General features: G+C 41.6%; 1 protein-coding gene across 8 annotated transcripts in view; it reads right to left on the reverse strand.

Moving 5' to 3' along the window:
- Window positions 1–19,582, reverse strand: part of LOC100523624 (methylmalonic aciduria type A protein, mitochondrial) — a 99,756-nt gene that overhangs the window by 42,128 nt on the left and 38,046 nt on the right. For all 8 annotated transcript variants that reach the window (XR_002346750.1, XR_002346751.1, XM_021101544.1 and 5 more), the window contains 2 exons: window positions 17,800–17,861; window positions 825–883 (listed from right to left, as the gene is read on the reverse strand). Coding sequence is in view for 6 of the 8 variants with exons in the window: in XM_021101544.1 (XP_020957203.1) it covers window positions 825–883; window positions 17,800–17,861 (121 nt within the window). In the remaining 2 variants the exon portion in view is untranslated. The remainder of the gene's footprint in view (window positions 1–824; window positions 884–17,799; window positions 17,862–19,582) is intronic.

The raw sequence follows: 19,582 nt of genomic DNA on the forward strand, positions 1-19,582 counted from the left end.
TCAAATTTACTCATCCCAACATCATGTTATTATTTTTCTGTGTGTCTCTTGCCTTTTTAGGGCCACACCTGTGGCATACAGAGGTACCCAGGCTGGGGGTCGAATTGGAGCTGTAGCTGCCAGACTACACCACAACCACAGCCAGGAGGGATCCCAGCTGCACCTGTGGTCCACACCATATAGTTATAAGTTTAAAAAACCTAAATGTCCAGCAATATGGGGTATTTTAAAATCGTGATATATTTAGTTAATGGAATATTGTGGATCCATTAAAATGATAATTATGTTAACACTGAAAGATGTCCAAGAAAATATTAAGTGATTAAAGTAGATTACAGAGGACAATAGAGCCCATCAGTGTACTCTATGTGTGCCTCTTTATGTATGCATGTACACAGAGATACATTTTTAGGAAAGTTCATTAAAATGTTAATGGTAATTTTCCCTGGGGGGAGGGAAAGGATTTCAGGTGATTTTTACTTTTGTCTCTGTTTCTCTGTATTATTTGCAAGTTTTCAGAGAAAATCGGTTTTCCTCTTTTCCTGTCAATGCATTATGTGTAGTTATTGTCACATACAGAAAGGGGAAAGTTTGTGACTATTAAAAACACACAGTATCATCAGTTCACAATTACAACGTTGGTTATCTCAGTATCTCCATCACCTAGAAGAAAGCTACACACATAATGACTACTCAGAAATAAGTGTTTGATGAAGAACATTATTAAACAATAAGTTCAATCTCCTCTAGTTTTTTTAATGAATAACATGCAATAATCATTTAAACTCTATATGTAAATGACCAATGAGAAATGTTGTACTTACCACTCCATGCTTGATATCAAATGAATTTTTAAAGGGACTGCTTATAGGAGGAAATAGTCCTGCATGCAAATGAAGAAGGAAAAACAGGATCAAACCCAGTATTGGAGTAAGATTTCTTACATTCTCAATTAGGTTCTACCAACAAATTGTGCACATCACTTATTTCCCTTTAGAATCTGACCAACAGAAAAGTAAGAGACAATGGAGTTCCTGCTGTGGTACAGTGATTTAAGAATCCTGACTACAGTGGCTTGGGTTGCTGCAGAGGCTCAGGTTCAATCCCTGGCCAAGGAACTTCCATATGCTGTGGGTGTGCCCACAAAAGAGAGAGAGGGGAAAGAGACAGAGATGGAGGGAGGGAGAGAGAGAGGGAGGGAGGGAGGAAGGGAGAGAGGGAGAGAGAAGTAAGAGGCAAGACAAAGCTGTGGCTAAGAGCTAATTCACAGTAAACATTCTGGGGCTTCTGGGGTGGGTGGGTAAAAAAAATTTTTTTTAATTTTTTTTTTTTTTTGCTATTTCTTGGGCCGCTCCCGTGGCATATGGAGGTTCCCAGGCTAGGGGTCAAATTGGAGCTGTAGCTGCCAGCCTACGCCAGAGCCACAGCAACGTGGGATCTGAGCCACATCTGCAACCTACAGCACAGCTCACGGCAACGCCGGATCGGCAACCCACTGAGCAAGGGCAGGGACCGAACCCACAACCCCATGGTTCCTAGTCGGATTCGTTAACCACTGCACCACGACGGGAACTCCTTTTTTAATGTTTTTTATGGTATACACTTCAATAGTATTTTTAAAAGAAAGCCATACTCATAACAACCAAGGAGATACTGAAATTATCTGAATCTATAATTTTAAAATGTTATCAGAATAATTCAGTTTTACATGTCCTTTTGCTTTCTTTATGAGGTTTTCCTGAAGTGAGTCTAAAATAAGGGCTGTTTCAGTCTTCATTAATTTTAAATTTTATTTTATTTATTATTTATTTATTTTTGTCTTTTGTATTTTTAGGGCTGCGTATGGAGGTTCCCAGGCTAGGGATCCCAGGCTAGCTCTAATCAGAGCTACAGCTGCAGGCCTACACCACAGCCACAGCAACATCAGATCCAAGCTGCGTCTACGACCTACACCACAGGGCAATGCTGGATGCTTAAGCCACTGAGTGAAGCCAGGGATAGAACCTGAAACCTCACGGTTCCTAGTCAGATTCATTCCCACTGCGCCATGACAGGTACTCCCTAATTTTAAATTTTAATCCAGCTACAAAATAATTTTTTTTTTCTTTTAAGGGCTGCACCTGTGGCACATGGAAGTTCCCAGGCTAGGGGTTGAGTTGGAGCTGCAGCTGCCAGCGTTTGCCACAGCTTTAGCAACACCAGATCTGAGATGCATCTGCCACCTACACTGCAGCTTGCAGCAATGCCAGATCCTTTACCCACTGAGCAAGGCCAGGGATTGAATCCACAACCTCTAGACACTATGTTGGGTTCTTAACCCTCTGAGCCACAATGAGAACTCCCAGCTACAAAATAATTCTTTATGTCCCCAGTCCCTCGTAAAAAAGAAAAGTTAACCTTTCAAATGCTCTTCTTTTTCGAAAGATTTTTTTTAGAGCAGCTTTAGGTTCACAGCAAAATTGAAAGCTACACTGGGTTCCCGTATACACCCTCCCCCACACATGCATAGCCTCCCCATTATCAACATTCCCCAACCAGAGTGGTAACCATTGTTAGGACTGGTGAACCTACACTGTAACATCATAATCACCACAGTTTCCATTACAGTTCACTCTTTCACTCTTGATGTTGTATATTTTATAGGTCTAGACAAATGTATAATGGCATGTACCCATCAGTACAGTATCATACAGAATATTTCCACTGCACTAAAAATCCTCTGTGCTCTGCCCATCTATTCCTCCCTTTATAGACTTTAGAATCATTTTTTTTGATATCCACAAAATAACTTGTTGGGATTTTGATTGAGACTGCACTGAATCTAATTTTAAATTCATTCCTGGCAATAGGAAAGCAATCAACTTTTGTATATTAACCTTGTATCTTGCAACCTTGCTCATTTATTAGTTCCAGAACTTTTTTTTTTTTTTTTGGTCCATTCTTTTGAATTTTCTACATAGGAAATTATGTCATATATGAACAAAAGCAGTTCTGTTTCTTCCTCTCAATCTCTATTCCTTTCACTTCCTTATCTTCTTGCAGTAGCTAGTTCTTTGAGTATTGTTAAAAGGAGTGGTAACAGAATACTTGCCTTGTACCTGATCTTAGTGGGAAAGCTTTGAATTTGTCATTAAATATGATGTTGCCTGTAGGTTTTTGTAGATTTTATCAAGTTGAGGAAATTCCTGTCTTTTCCTAGTTTATGGAGACTAATTAAAATCAAGAATGAGTGTTGAATTTTGCCAGATGCCAGTTGATGTGATGGATACATTAATTGATTTCTGAATGTTGAACCATCCTTGCATACCCGAGATAAATCTTACTTGGTTGTGGTGCATAATTCTTTTTATACATTGTTGGATGTATTTGCTAATATTTTGTTGAGGATTTTTGCATCTGTGTTCATGAGATAAAATTTTCTGTATATCTCGTATAATGTCTTTGTATGGCTTTGGTATTTGGGTAATTCTGGCCTCATAGAATGAATTAGGAAGACTTTTCTCACCTTTTAACCTCTGAAAGGGATTGTAGAGAATTGGTATAATTTCTTCGTTAAATGCTTGGTAAAATTAACAAGTATGCCTATTGCTTTCTGCTTGGGAAAGTTATTATTGATTCAATTTCTTTAAAAGATATAGGCCTATTCAGATTGTCTTATTTCTTCTTGTATGAGTTTTGGCAACTCATATCTTCAAGGAATTGATCCATTTCATCTTGGCTATCAAATTTGTCAGTGTAGAATTGTCTGTAGTATTCCTTTAGTATCCTTTTAATGTCCATGGGCTTTGTAGTGATTTCCCTCCTTTCATTCCTGATAGTAATTTATGTTCTTTTTCAATCTTTTCTTAGTTAGCTTTGCTAAAGGCTTACCGATTTTCTTGATCTTTTTTTTTTTTTTTTTTTTTTTTTTTTTGTTGTTGTTGTTGTTGTTGCTATTTCTTGGGCCGCTCCCACGGCATATGGAGGTTCCCAGGCTAGGGGTCGAATCAGAGCTGTAGCCACCGGCCTACGCCAGAGCCACAGCAACGCGGGATCCAAGCCGCGTCTGCAACCTACACCACAGCTCACGGCAACGCCGGATCGTTAACCCACTGAGCAAGGGCAGGGACCGAACCCGCAACCTCATGGTTCCTAGTCGGATTCGTTAACCACTGCGCCACGACGGGAACTCCGATTTTCTTGATCTTTTCAAAGAATTAGCTTTTTGTTTCCTTGATTTTCTCTCTTGATTTCCTGTTTGCAATTTCATTTATTTTTGCTCTACTACTTATCACGTCTTTCTTATTGCTTACTTTGGATATAATTTGCGCTTCCTTTTCTAGTTTCCTTAGGTAGAAACTAAATTGATTTTAGATCTTTCTTCTTTTCTAATATATGCACTCAATGCTATATATTTTCCTCTAAGCACTGCTTTTACTGCATTCCACAAATTTTGATGTTGTTTTCATTTTCATTTAGTTCAAAATATTTTTAAATTCCTTTTGAGATTTCTTCTTCAATCCGTATGTTACTTAGAAGTGTATTGTTTAATCTCCATGTATTTGAGGATTTTCTAGTTAGCCTTTATGTTATTGATTTCTAGTTTCATTCCACTGTGGTCTCAAAGCAGACATTTTATTACTATTCTTTTAAGTATTTGTTAGGCTATATTTTATGACCCAGAATGCAGTCTATCTTGGTGAATGTTCCATGTGGCTTGAGAAAAATGTATTTTCTGCTGTTGTTGGATAAAGTGGTTTAATAGATGTTGATTACATCTAACTGATATTTCATTGAGTTCAACTATGTCCTTGCTCATTTTCTGCCTTCTAGATCTCTTCATTTCTTTCTTTCTTTCTGTTTTTGTTTTTTTTTTTTCTTTTTTCTTTTTTGTCTTCTTAGGGCTGCACCTGTGACACATGGAGGTTCCCAGGCTAGGGGTCTAACCAGAGCTGTAGCTGCCAGTCACAGCCATAGCCACAGCCACAGCAATGCCAGATCCAAGTTGAGTCTGTGACCTACACCACAGCTCACAGGAATGCCAGATCCTTAACCCATTGAGCGAGGGCAGGGATCAAACCTGCAACCTCATAGTACCTAGTTGGATTCATTTCCACTGCACCATGATGGGAACTCCCGAAGATCTGTCCATTTCTGATAGAGAGGTGTTGAAATCTCCTGCTCTGATAGTGGATTCATCTGTTTCTCCTTACATTTCTATCAATTTTCATTTCATATAGTTTGATACTCTGTCGCTAGTTTACATACATGTTAAGGATTATTATGTATTCTTAACATAATACATAAGATTATTATGTATTATAAAGAGAATTGACCCTTTATTACTATTATATTTAATGACTTTCTTTATCCCTGATAATTTTCATTGCTTTGAAGTCTGCTCTGTCAGAATTAATATAGCTATTCCTTCTTGCTTGCTTGCTTGCTTGCTTTTTTGCCTTTTTAGGGCTGTACCTGCAGCATATGGAAGTTCCCAGGCTAGGGGTCAAATGGCAGCTGCAGCTACCTGCCCATGCCACTGCCACAGCAATTCAGGATCCAAGCCACATCTGCAATCTAAACCACAGCTCACCAGATCCTTCACCCACTGAGCAAGGCCAGGGATTGAACCCACATCCTCCTGGACACTATGTTCCCTCAGCCACAACAGAAACACCTTCACGGTAGAATTCTAGCTTAGTGGTTTTTTTCCTCTCAATATTTTGAACATTTTACTCTACTCTCCTCTTGCTTCCATGGTTTCTGCAGAAAGTTGGATATTAGTCTTATTTCTCTATAGGTAAGGTGTTTTTCCCTTGTGGCTTCTTTCAGAATTTTTTTATTTTCTATAATTGAAATGATATGCTGAGGTGTAGGGTTTTTTGGTTGGTTTTGTTTGTCTACATTTATCCTGCTTGATGTTCCCTGAGCTTCCTGGATCTGTGGTTTGGTGTCTGACATTAATTTGTGGAAATTCTTAGTCACTATTGTTTTATGTATTTTTTCTATTTCTTTCTTCTTCTAGTGTTCCCAAAACAACTTTTACAGTTGTTCTACATTCTGTTCTGTCTTTTCAGTCTCTGTTCTCTTTGCCTTTCAATTTTGGAGGTTCCTCCTGAGAAAACCTTAAGCAGAAAGATTTTTTTTTTCCCTCAGCTGTGACCAGTTTACTAAGAGACCCATCAAGGGCATTCTACATTTCTGTTATACTGTTTTTGATTTCTAGCATTTCTTTTTGGTTCCTGCTTAGGATTTCCATCTATTTGCTTATATTGGCCATCTGTTCTTGCATGCTGTCTATTTTATCCATTAGAGCCCTTAGAATAGTAACCATAATTGTTTTAAATTCCTGGTCTGGTAATTCCAACATTCCATGTCTGATGCTGATGCTTGATCTCTCGCTTCAAATTGTGTTTTTGCCTTTCAGCCTGCCTTGTAATTTTTCTTGTTAGCAGAACATGATGCACCAGGTAAAAGGAACCACTGTAAATAGGACCCTATTTGGTAAGGTGTCGGGGAGGGGAGGCATCCTATTGTCCTAGACTTAGGTCTTAGCCTTTCGGGGATCCTCTGGACTGTGAACTTCACACATTTTTATAAGTTGTTTTCTCCTCCCTTAAGTGGAACATAATAGCTAAAGTAGCCTGGAGTTTGGTAGTCCCCCTTTCTCCAGGTCAGTCAGGCTATGACGATAGCCTGGCAGATTAGGCTCTGGTTAACTAGCTTCTCTTGAGGGTAGACCTTGTTAAGAATATCTCCCCTCCTCAAGCTGGAAGCACAAGGGGATTTTCCTCTGATATTCACTGTGGGTACCTGGTCGAGTTCCTGGAGGTGAATCTCACAATATTATAGGGGTTGCCCTGTGCCTGGATCCTTCTAGAATTTTTAATTCTCAGACTTGTCTACATTGAGCTTCCAGCAATTTGTCAATTACTGTTCAGATATTCTAACTCTGGCACTAGTTCTTGTGGTGGTTTCCACTTGTGGGTCTCTGCTCTGGTGAGCTGTGACTCTGTATTCACCTGTCTGTTTCTCCAATTTGAAGGGCAGAAGCTTGTCCTGTGTCCTCACCTCTTCTGGATCTAAGGAGAGTTTGATTTTTCAGTCTATTCAGCTTTTTACCCTTTGTTATGATTACTCTTTCCATGCAGAACTGGAAGCCAAAAGTAAGGGTAAACCTATGCCTGGAACATTCTATGATGCACAGCTTATACTCCTAGAATCAGAAGGCCCCCCAGTTCTATGCTGAAATTCTAAAGCTATACATTTTTCTCAAGGTCTGAGGAAGCTCTGGTGCATTTTTAACATTTTTATTCAGGTATAACTTACACACCATAAAACTGACCTGACCCACTTTAAGTCTCCAGTTCAATGAATTCAAGTAAATTTATCAAGTTATGCAACCATCACTGTAATACCATAATCTAGTATTAGCGCATTTTCATTACCCCAGTAAGATCCCTCATGCCCATTTATGGCTAATCTCCTTTCCTACTTCCAGCCCTAGAAAACTACTAACCTACTTTATCTATAGATTTGCCTTTCTTTGATATTTCATATAAATGGAATCATACACTATGTGGTTTTTTATGTTTGCCTTCTTTTATCTAGCATAATGTTTTTGAGGTTCATCCACATTCTAGCTATTTTAGTATTTTGTTCTTTTTATTGGTAAGTAGGATTCCATTGTATGAATATATCAGATTTTGTTCTCCATTCACCAACTGATGGATGTAAGGGTTCTTTCCAAGTTTCATTATTATACATAATACCAGAGTGAACATTTGTGTAGACATGTGTTTTATTTTTTGCTTATATGTTTATCTGTGGATGTCTTTGTTTCACTTTTTTATATTTTTACAATGTTGTGTTAGTTTAAGATGTATAGCACAGTGATTCAGATATATATATGTGTGTGTATATAAATACATATTTATTTATACTTTTTCAGATTCTTCTCCCTTGTAGGTCATTACAAAATATTGATTATAGTTCCCTGTGCTATACAGTAGTTCCTTGTTGTTTATCTATTTTATGTGTAGTAGTGTGTATATGTTAATTTCATCCTCTGAATTTATCCCTCCCATACCCCTTTCCCCTTTGGCAACCATAAGTTCATTGCTGTATCTATGAGTCTGTTTCTGTTTCATAAATAAATTCATTCCAATCTTTTTTTAAATTCCACATAAAAGTGATATCATATACTTGTCTTTCTCTTTGACTTATTTCATTTAGTACGATAATCTCTAGGTCCTTCCATGTTGCTGCAAGTGGCATTATTTCATTCTTTCTTATGGTTGAGTATAGACATGTTTTCATTTCTCTTGAATGAGTACCTAGGTGTGGAAGTGTTGGATCTTACGGTAAATTTAACTTTTTTAAATTTTATTTTTGTCTTTTGTCTTTTTAGGGCTGCACCTGTGGCATATGGAGGTTCCCAGGCTAGGGGTCTAATTGGAGCTATAGCTGCCAGCCTACACCACAGCCACAGCAGCGCCAGATCCTTAACCCACTGAGCAAGACACGGATCAAACACACAACCTCATGGTTCCTAGTCAGATTTGTTTCTGCTGCGCTACAACAGGAACTCCTTCTTCTTTTTTTTTTTTTTTCTTTTTAGGGCTGCACCTGTGGCATATGGAAGTTCCCAGGTTAGGGGTCAAATGGGAGCTGCAGATGCCAGCCTACACCACAGCCATAGCAATGCAGGATCCTTAACCCACTGAGCAAGGCCAGGGATCAAACAAACGTCCTCATGGATACCAGTTGGGTTCGTTAACCACTGAGCCACAATGGGAATTCCTGTTTAACTTTTAAAGAAACTGTCAAGGTGTTTTCCCAAGTGGCTATTCAGCATTCCCATCAGCAATGAATGAAGGTTCCAGTTTCTCCACATCCTCACCAACATTTATCTTATGTCTTGGTGACTATAGCCATTATTATGGATGTGAAGTAGTATATCATTGCGTTTTTTGGGTTTTTTTAATTTAAATTTTTTTTTTTTCCTAGGGCCACACCTGCGGCATATGGAAGTTCCCAGGCTAGGGGTCTAATTGGAGCTGTAGCCACCGGCCTACGCCACAGCCACAGCAATGTGGGATCTGATCTGCGTCTTCGACCTACCCCACAGCTCACAGCAACACCAGATCCTTAAACCACTGAGTGAGGCCAGGGATCAAACCTGCAACCTCATGGTTCCCAGTCAGATTCGTTAACCACTGAGCCACGACAGGAACTCCCTGAATTAAAATTTTAAGTAAAATCATATATATTTTATATGATATTTTATATCATATATATATGATTTGTTATCCATATATTTTATTATTCTTTTCTATATACATAGAGTTTTTTTTTTTTTCTTTTTCAGCCGCTCTTATGGCATATGGAAGTTCCTGGGCCAGGGGTCATGTCTGAGCCACAGCTGCAGCAATGCCAGAGCCTTAACCCACTGTGCCACAGCAGGAGCTGCCTCACTGTGTTTTAATTTGCATTTTCCTAATGACTAATCATGTTGATTTCTCTGGAGTATATTGATTAAAGAATTAATAAGAGACAAACGTAAATTTGATTAAAATAAAAATTGATTTTAAAAGAAAAAAGAGGGTCTGATTTGGCATAATATTATGGAGTCTGGTTAACAGAGATGAGTCGAGGGAGACTAGTTTGGCAAATACTCATTGTTTGGCTATTTTATGCTGACAAACTTTAAGAAAACAGGATACCTTAAGCTAAAGTCAAAGAGTTCAATAATTATTTGGCTAAATTCAAGAAAAACCCGCTTTTTCATATCTACAATTAAAGCAGATGGCTAAGAAGTTTATTCTGCACAATTAGCTCTGATTATTCCCTTGGCTGTGAATCCTTAGCCCTTCAAAGCTCTATAAGACTTTTATAAATCCCATAGGCCTGACAGAGGCTTTACCTATTTTTTTCTCACCCTTTAAGAATTATATGACAGTCATTAATTAGTAAACAATATAATTCCATAATATAACACAAACATTTTATAGAAAGTAATTTTGAGGCAGTTGATGGAGTATAGGCTAGGAAGGAAACATGCATTAGAGTTGTGTTCCACCCCTGCACAGGGGACTTATGCAGTTACATTCATCTTTTAGCCAGACTTGGTCATTTTTCTAACCGAGCTAGAAATGCTTCTCCTTTTTTTCAGTCTGTTTGTGGAGAGGAGCACCAACAAGCTCACATATGTTGGAGTATGGTGAGCTGCTGATTTTTTCCTTTGCGAGTTAACAGTTGACAAAATAGAGCCCACAGTGCACCTTGACCTTGGTGGTTTCAGTTGGTCTTTCCATTAAGACATTTAATGTTACCCTGGTTGCTAGGGTATCCACCTCCCTGCTTCCACTAGTCCTACACCAGTAACCAAACCGGACAACTTTGTTGATGAAATTAACAATGTCAGTAACTGCCAACAAATTCTACCTTACATCTTAGATCCTAAAATGTGCCAGTCCTGATGCAGTGCAATAGGTATTTGGTTTTAAAAGTGAATTAACAAGGGAATTCCCTGGTGGCTCAGCAGGTTGAGGATCTGGTGTTGTCTCTGCTGTGGCACGGGTCACTGCTGTGGCACAGGCTCAATTTCTGACCCAGGAACTCCTACTGCTGTGGGCATGGATGGAAAAAGAAAAAAAAAAAGAAAGAAATTATCAAGAAAGCAAGTGTGGGTTTGTGAGCCATCCACACTTTCAGCAGAGAAGCTCAAGTTTGGAAATATCCTTCTGGGTCTTCTAATCGTGTAGTCCACCTACGGGTGTCTGCCATAGGACAGCTCGCAGCTGTGTTCGTGATCCCATTTTCTTTTCTCAGATTAGGGGATGATAAGATCTCCTACCTGCCCAGCTCTGAGCTCCTTGAAACTTCAAGTTTCTTGAAATGAAGCTTCATGAGCACAAAACATAATGTTGGGAAGTGAGGAGAAATCGTTTTTAACCTTTTCTGAGTACTGTGGTCTTAAATTGTATGTACACAAAAGAGGAGCATTTTTTTTTTTTCATTTTAGAGCCACACCTGCAGCTTATGGAAGTTCCCGGGCTAGGGGTTGAATCGGAGCTGTAGCTGCTGGCCTACGCCACAGCCACACAAGAGCTGAGCCACGTCCAAGACCTGCTCATGGCAGCACCGGATCCTTAACCCACTGAGCGAGGCCAGGGATCAAACCCACAACCTCAGGGATCCTAGTTGGGCTTGTTACCATTGAGACACAATGTGAACAAAAGAGAAGAATTTAGATCAAAGTTTAACAACACTTAACCTAGAGTCCAGGGACACCCTGGAGAGACTCAAGATGTATGCACTGTGGGCTCGAAGAAGTGTCTTTATGGATATTTTTTCTTAAGATAGGGCCCAGAGATTTCATCAGACTCCTCAGAGGTGTCTTCAAGGGAGAATGGCTAATTGTTGGGATAGATGACAGAACGAATCTTTTCCCGACAGATTTTTAAGAATAAGGCATTTAATGGTCTGTGTATTAGGTTTCTGGAATGTGATAACACTATTACAGTTATATAAGAAAACACTTGGGCGTTCCCGTCATGGCGCAGTGGTTAATGAATCCGACTAGGAACCATGAGGTTGTGGGTTCGGTCCCTGCCCTTGCTCAGTGGGTTAACGATCCGGCGTTGCCGTGAGCTGTGGTGTAGGTTGCAGATGCGGCTCGGATCCCGTGTTGCTGTGGCTCTGGCGTAGGCCGGTGGCTACAGCTCCGATTCAACCCCTAGCCTGGGAACCTCCATATGCCGCGGGAGCGGCCCAAGAAATAGCAACAACAATAATAATAATAACAACAACAACAACAAAAGACAAAAAAAAAAAAAAAAACACTCTTTACTCCTAGGCAGTACACACTGAAGTATATAAGGATATACTGTGATTTTGTCTGTAACTTATGCTCAATCGTTCAGCAAAGAAGTACTATATACAAGTATCAATAGGGAGAGACTGAGCTAAAACTATATGTTAACAAATGAGGCAAAATGTTAACAACTAGTGAATCTAGACTGAGAATAGGCAAATACTGATTGTACTATTCCTTCGACTTTTCTATGAATTAAAAAGAAAGTTTAGGTCATGGATAAAAGAATAAGGCATTCATCTACTTGCCTTAATTTCATAATTATAGGCAAAGGAGTGCATATTTTATTGATGGCTAAAACCAGGCAGATAAAAAAAATAGGAAAACCAGCCGGCAACATCCCAAATTACAGTTGAGCCATAACCAAGGACAGACCTAAAAATGACGTCTTCTTCCCATAGGCAGACCCATGGTTTGTTCACACAAGCCTACTGGAATCACAGCAGTACCCACTGCTGTGCTATCTTTTAAGTTCACGGGCAAAAGCAATTGCAGCCACTTCCTAGCTGATGTTATGCTTGAACAGCAAAGTATGCACGGTAACAGATGGCATCTTGTGACCTTCTTAATAACAGGCTTGGCTGCCAATGTTCCCTTGTGTCCTGTCTCTGCAGGGAATTTGGAAACTGTTGCCTTACACTTGAATATTTTCCAGCAAACACATTTAACCATTTATTAGACTGTTGCCTAATTTCGAAGAGAGAGAGCGAGCAAAACAAGATTGCCAACACCTGAAAGGCACATTGGTATTTCCTGGGTCCAGGGGCCTATCCTGGGATTCTTTGGAGTGTGCTGGCCATCATTTGGCCTATCTCAGTCCCGGGCAAACTGCTTCCAAGGCTGTCAAGATTTACCGGCAGCTAATGTAAGCTTTTCTTCTTTCTGTAGTGTAAAAGCAATGCATGCACTTCCCACAGCCAGGCATACGAATTAGCCAGAAGACAAACTAAATCCCTGCATTAGAAGGTCCCTAACACCTTCTAAGCCCACACCGGACAGCCCACACCGGAGTGAAAGCGGGAACCCCAAGGTGGGTGAGGCTTGTTCTAGGCCACCTCGCTTGCCTTCCATGCTCACCCCAGGCAGCCGCACTGTCAGGCTCCACAGTGGGAGGAGGAAGAGGGCAGTGATCAGGTGAGGGAGCAGCCTGCCCAGCGCCCTCCTGGACTACACTGTGTCGCAAGGGCAGCTCACCTTGTTAACAGTGGAAGGCACATAAGAGTGGCCCTGGGGAGAGACAGGGAGGACATTCAAGCTGAAGCCTAAGGGGTCCTCTGCTCCCCCAACAGAATGGACCTGGAAGGCTTGCACCAGGAGGGGAATGGTCAGATCAGTCCCCGTCAGGCCATAGGGGAGGGAGGCGATGGCTGGAGAAAGTGCTAGAACATTCTCAGTGCAGGTGGTGGGAGTGAAAAATCTGGAACCTCAGAAACAACTCAGGTGACAGGCGCAGGATGGCACAGAGTCACACGCAGGAGGGGTTAGGTTAGAATTAGGCTTCTGTTACTGAGGGAGGCTTTCATTCTGGGGTTTTCCAGGTAACTGAGGTGGAGGAGGTGAGAGTCTTTCCTGCTGGCCCCACTTCTGGACTTCAGAGCAGAGGGTGCCTTGGAGAGGCACGGCTTCCCCATGCCTCTGCCTGGGAAGAGCTGGCCTGGGTGGGGAGGAGCCTGAACTGGGGAGCTGTGAGTCTCCCCCAGGAGAGCTGGGGGCAGGCTGCCTGGTCTGGATGCTATCCACCCCTTTCCTTCCACCCCAGGGCCAGCCAGTTGTTCCCTCCCCAGACAGACTAGCAAACCTTTGGGACTGGCCCCTTTCTTCAGGCATGCCCTTCACTCTGGGCCCTCGCCTCCATTTGGGAAATGATCCCAAAACAGCACTAGGGGGGACATCTCTGTGACATTATGGAAAGAAGGTAGACAAATTTGGACACCACAAAACACCCACATCGCAATGAAGGGGAAGGTTTTCCCCCCTGCCTTAGGCCCTGCAGGTACCAGCTTTTCTCCTGCCCTCTTTCTGCTCTCCTGCTCACCCCAGATCACACTCGCCATCACTTGTTTACAAGACTGCATGTGTATGTTTCAGATTTGGGTCTGTGTGGCTGTGCCTCCCGCGGCTTCTCACAGAACCCGAGTGTGAGACAGAGGAACGTGGGGAACTAGACTCTCATGCACATGCCACAGCGCCACATGCAATCTAGTCACTCAGTTTTTCAATTTCATGTGCTAATACACATGATGCAGAAGCCTGCCACTGGACACACAAGTGTTTAAAAGGTTGCTTCTATGAAAATTACATTCTAATTTTGAAAAGCACTTTCTAAATTCCCTTTGGGAAGCCAACTTATATGTCAGAAACTCCCTCTATAAGGAAATAGATTGTGGAAAAGAAAAAGCCCATCACGGAAAGTCCATAAAAACCGTTGTTCAAAATATAATGACAGGGCATCTGGTTTGTGTTGAGCCCCGTTCCAGGTGCTGGAGATACAGAGACAAATATGACAGACAAGTTTCTGCCCTTATGAAGCTTATGTTCTAGAAAATGAAAAAATAAACCAGTACATAAATACAGTAATACATAGCAAACTAGGCACTAAGAAATTAAGAATAGAAAGTGTGAAGAACTGGCTTTAAATATAGTGGCCAAGGAAAAGCTCTCTGAAGAGATGACATTTAAATTCAAACTGAAAGAATATAGCTCAGCAGAACCAGGATAATTGCATTCCAGCAAAGGGAAGGTATGTGCAAAGGTCCTGAGGTGGGAAATGGCTTAGCAGTTTCAAATTCCTAATGGAAGACAATGTAATCGGTACGGAATGAGCAAAAGGGAAAAGGCATGAAGTGATACTGGACAAATGGGCAGGGTCATGTTCCTGCGAGACGTTATGGACCTCAGTAAAGAATTGAGATTTTATTGCAAATGCAACAGGAAACAGAGAAGTAACATCGTCATGTTTAAGATCTCCCTGTGTGAAGACATGACTTATGGGTGGTCTGGTGAGTTCTTACTACTTTTAGAAGTCTTTTGAGGTTTGGAGAAGGCTCCACAGGACAGTAATAGTGAGAGTGAAAGAACAGCGCAAAAAGATGTTAAAAATGGACACAAACCCTCTTGAGGTAACTTGACAAACCATATCCACATTGCTTTTTTAGAATATTCTTTGGTTCTTGTAAATATTTTCCTGGATGCTGTCATCGTTGTAAAAGGCAATGTACCAGAAAGAGAGTTCCAGTAGCTGCTTTAGGAACTTGGAGTTTGTTATGTGTGGTTAGGGAATAGCCCAAGATCATCAGATACTGTCACATCTGGGCTTTGATGTGATCATCCTAGATGTAACCTCTCCCCTCATACACGTTATGTCTCCTGAAACAGCAAGAATCAAAGAGGCCAGTGTGCTCTTTTGCTTGTGTCACGTGGGCTCATCTTAGAATGACACAGGCATGGGGCTAAGCGCACGAGGAAGGACAGGGACAGCCTGTGTGTGCTTCCCCAACCTCGGCACTGTCCACATCCCACCTCTCCCTTCATACATGGCTTTTGCTGGAGAGAGGCTTTTTAATTAAAATTTGCTAGAATCTGTCTTAGCAGAGGGTAGAGGGAGAGAAAGGTAAACTGTAGAACAAAGTCCATTTGTTGTATTGCAATTTTATGATCCTTGATTTTAATTTTTATTAGCTGTTGCTTTGTTCTTTGAACATGAAAGATGAACATATGATGGGGCAAAGGAGGGAAAAGCCACAACCAAATCACTAGGAGAGAAAATTAATAGTAATGCCGAAGGAAAACCACCTGAGTGTAGGCAGAAAAATGGATTGAACTAAAGGCAGCGATAAAAAGGAATTTGAGAGCCTTTATCGTCTGATGACTAAGAACCACACTTAAGAACAGCCCACTTGATTTGTATTTCTATGAATGGACATATTTCCACCAAAAGACAGTCAACAGACCAATGTCCACTACTGGTGAGCACATTTATCCAGTGGGTTCGTACTGACATTCTGATCTTTGGCTTCACGTTTTAATTCCCTTCATTTGAAGCTTCTAGCACCAAGTTGATAATCCAAAAGTTAGACATGGACATTGAAAAGAGCTACAAAGGGAAATTATCCTTTGGTCAAATTAAATAATCCTACCTTGAAGTACCAGCACCTCTTAATGAAGAGAATAATCATCAGTTAAATTAAAATGGCCACTTGAGGAGAGTGAAAAAGGCCACCTGGCCAAAGACCATTAGTAAGTCATTACTATGAACATACACACACACTGAGGTACTCCTTCCTGTCCTCCTACCAACACCTTACCAGATAGGCAGGAGAGGAGACAGGAAACAAAGCAGTACCTATCGGACAGTGGAAAATTATTTAATTCCCCTTCCCTATCTCAGATTTGTCTCTGAGTCATGCAGTGTGTTTCAATTTTATGTTTATTGCAGTAGCAGAGGGGAGAAAGAGGGTCTTTCCTGATTTTCACAATAGCACAGATGGTTAGCTGTCCTGTCCTCTTACCTCAACAAACCATAGAGGAATACAGATAAAACCCATCTCAAATATACTCTTCCCAGAAAGTCCAATTATTAAGAAACCCGGCAGCATCCCAGGCAGCGGTTAAAACCCTTTACTCCAGGGAGTTCCCGTTGTGGCTCAGTGGTAAAGAACCAGACTAGTGTCCATGAGAATGCGGGTTCCATCCCCGGCCTTGCTCAGTGGGTTAAGGGATCAGGCGTTGCTTTGAACTGCTGTGTGGATCGCAGAGGAGGCTCAGATCTGGCATTGCTGTGGCTGTGGCAGAGGCCAGCAGCTGCAGCTCCCATTCCACCCCTAGCCTGGGAACTTCCATATGCCACAGGTGTGGCCCCACTAAAAACCCAAACAACAAAAAATACCTTTAGACCATCATTTAGGAGAAACGCATAAGGCCTTGGAATGGCTCTTTACACCATCCACCCTACCCCCACAACACAGGGGAACATACTGAACCTCTAAATACTACAACAAAAATATGAACTGAATATTTTATAAAGTGCTTAAAAATCTTAAGAGATTTCAATCATTGGTCTTATTCAACCTTCGAAGATTCAACCCTGAGAGATGGAAATTACATGGGAAAAACCTATTGTGTTTCTTCGTCAATAGGAGAGTGTGTAGCAGGACGGCCAGCTGTTCCCTCTCCCAGTGTGCAGCTGTTACTGGGAGAGGCCCCCCGGGGGGGGGGGGGGGGGGGGGGGGGGTGGGCCGGGCCCTGGAGTCCCTGGCACGGAGGCGGGGCCTGGAGACCACGCCTCCCGCCGGAACGTGAGCCTCTGAGATGAGAGTGTTTTCCAGGCTGAAACGGTGAAAAAGCAAGTGCGACTTCCCTACCCCTTAACCCTCCACCTGCCAGATGGAGACACAGGGCTCTGGGGTTCCACCAGAGGATGGTGGAACCCCAAGATAAAGGAAGTCTGAATACTCAGATCCCCATGTGGAAGTCTGTTGGCAAAACACCCTCCTGGGCCTTTATATGAAAAACAAACAAACAAAACCCCACTATCTTTTATTGAGTTAAGCAACTGGAATTTGGAGGTTTACCTACTATAGCAATTAGTGTTACCTTAATTTAACTAAAATGGGGGGAGGCAGTTATCATCAGTAAATGGAGTTTATTAGTTGGTGGTTTACAGTAGTTCAAATTGTCTTTGCAGTTCTCTGATGGACCCAGTAAAAGCTCCGGTTCCAGGACCTAGAGCTTCAAGCTCCAGCAGAAGGAACATTCCAGGACTAAAGTGGAGGAGGAAAAGTGTTGCCCTGGAATAACTATCATTTTTAAGAGTGACAGATCCAGGGTGCACCACTCGTTTTCTTGCTAAAAGACACCTTACCTTCAAGTAGGCACATGGAAACCATCTGGACAACAATCAAGACCATGAAAGTTACCGAGGGCTGTGCTCACCCTGCACTTACCTTTAATGTCCGTGGTCTTGTGGAGAGCCGCCCTGCAGGTGAAGTAGTTTGGCAGTGACATCCTAAAGAAAGCAAGTAGAATAAAGAAGTTATAAGTCCATGGATTTGTAAGTCACAGCCGATGGACTGATATGGTTTTTCACTCATCCTTTCATTTGACTTTTTTAAACTTTGGCTTCTTCTATTCCCTTTGCCACACTCCCAACCATAAAATTCCATGAAATCAACCCAAGTTGCACTTTCTGTCTTTAGTGATTTGTTCCCTGATTTGTCATAAAAAGGTAGCATGTTCAACTTTTGTACATGAAAATCTCAAACATTAAGTTCATAATTGTCTTAACAGCATTTATGCATTTTTCTCCAGGGAGTTGTTTTCAAAACAAGTGCTATGAATAACAAGGAAATATTATAGTAATTGTGTTGGTTTCTCAGGAAAACTTAGAACTTAATAGCCATGGGGCAACTAGGGGCTCAAAGATGCTCTGTTTATCCTTGGAAACATACTTATATCTCAGTTTCCCTGAATCCAGACGTGACAGTCTTTTTTAGGCAAGCAGTTGGCTTGGTGGGAAGCACAGAGCCAACAATTTCTAGAGGGAAACACAGGATGGCCATTGTTTTAGGGCCTTTGATTCGGGGGAGGCGCATCTCCAAGCTCCAGGAACCTGGAACTGTGTAAGGTAGGGGTAGAGTGGAATTGACATCAGCCTAAACAGTCCTAAAATGCTCTTGGACACATATTTACCCACAGACCAGCCCTACCCATCCCTGAGAGGGGGGCTGGTGGCCTCTGCACCTCTCTTCTCCTACATGCTCCTACTGCAGTATTTGAATCACCAGAGAGCATTATTATTATTATTGGCCACACCCGTGGCATGTTGAAGTTCCTGGGCCAGGGATCCAACCTGTGCCACAGCAGCAACCCAAGCCACTGCAGTGACAACATCGGATCCTTAATTTGCTGTGCCGCAGAAGAACTCCAAAGGTGTTAATGTTTAGAGGCACGTTTCTAAGCCCAGCTCCAGTAGTTATTTTTCCAGTAGGTTTGGGACAGAAGGTCTAAGTGAGACAGAGAGTCAGTGGGCCAGTTTCCTGACCCTGCTCTCCTGACTTTGAGCCATTCCTTTGCTTCTCTTTATATATTTTAATTTTATCACCCAAGCATACATTACCAAACACTATGGTTTGGTTTGGGCTTTTTCAAAATTTTTTACGTAAATGAAATAATACAGTATGTTTGACATCAGCGTTATATTTGTGACATGACTGAGTGTAACCATAGTTTGTGCATTACTGTATGACCACACCACTGCCTATCCATTTTCCTGTAGACCAATAGTGTATATTCTACATTTGGCTCAGTTTCAGGGTTTGGATATTTTTTACCTATTATGAAAAATGCTGCTGTGAATGTACTGGTACATGTCTCTTGGCATATGTGTTGACAATGCTGGTATATACTTAGAATTGCTAAGTCCTAGGATGTCTATACCATCAACTTCAGAGAACAAGACCAAATGCTTTTCCTAAAGCAAACAATTCAGTGTACATTCCCACCAGATGTACAGGAGAGGCCTCACTGTTCTATATCCTCATCAACACTTATTACTGATGTTCTTTTTTTTTTTTTTTTTTGTCTTTTTAGGGCCACACCTGGGGCATATGGAAGTTCCCAGGCTAGGGGTCAAATCAGAGTTGCAGCTTCTGGCCTACGCCATAGCCACAGCAATGCCAGATCCTTAACCCACTGAGCGAGGCCAGGGATGGAGCCTGCATCCTCACA

Source organism: Sus scrofa, chromosome 8 (assembly GCF_000003025.6).
Source record: "Sus scrofa isolate TJ Tabasco breed Duroc chromosome 8, Sscrofa11.1, whole genome shotgun sequence".
Lineage (NCBI taxonomy): Eukaryota > Metazoa > Chordata > Mammalia > Artiodactyla > Suidae > Sus > Sus scrofa.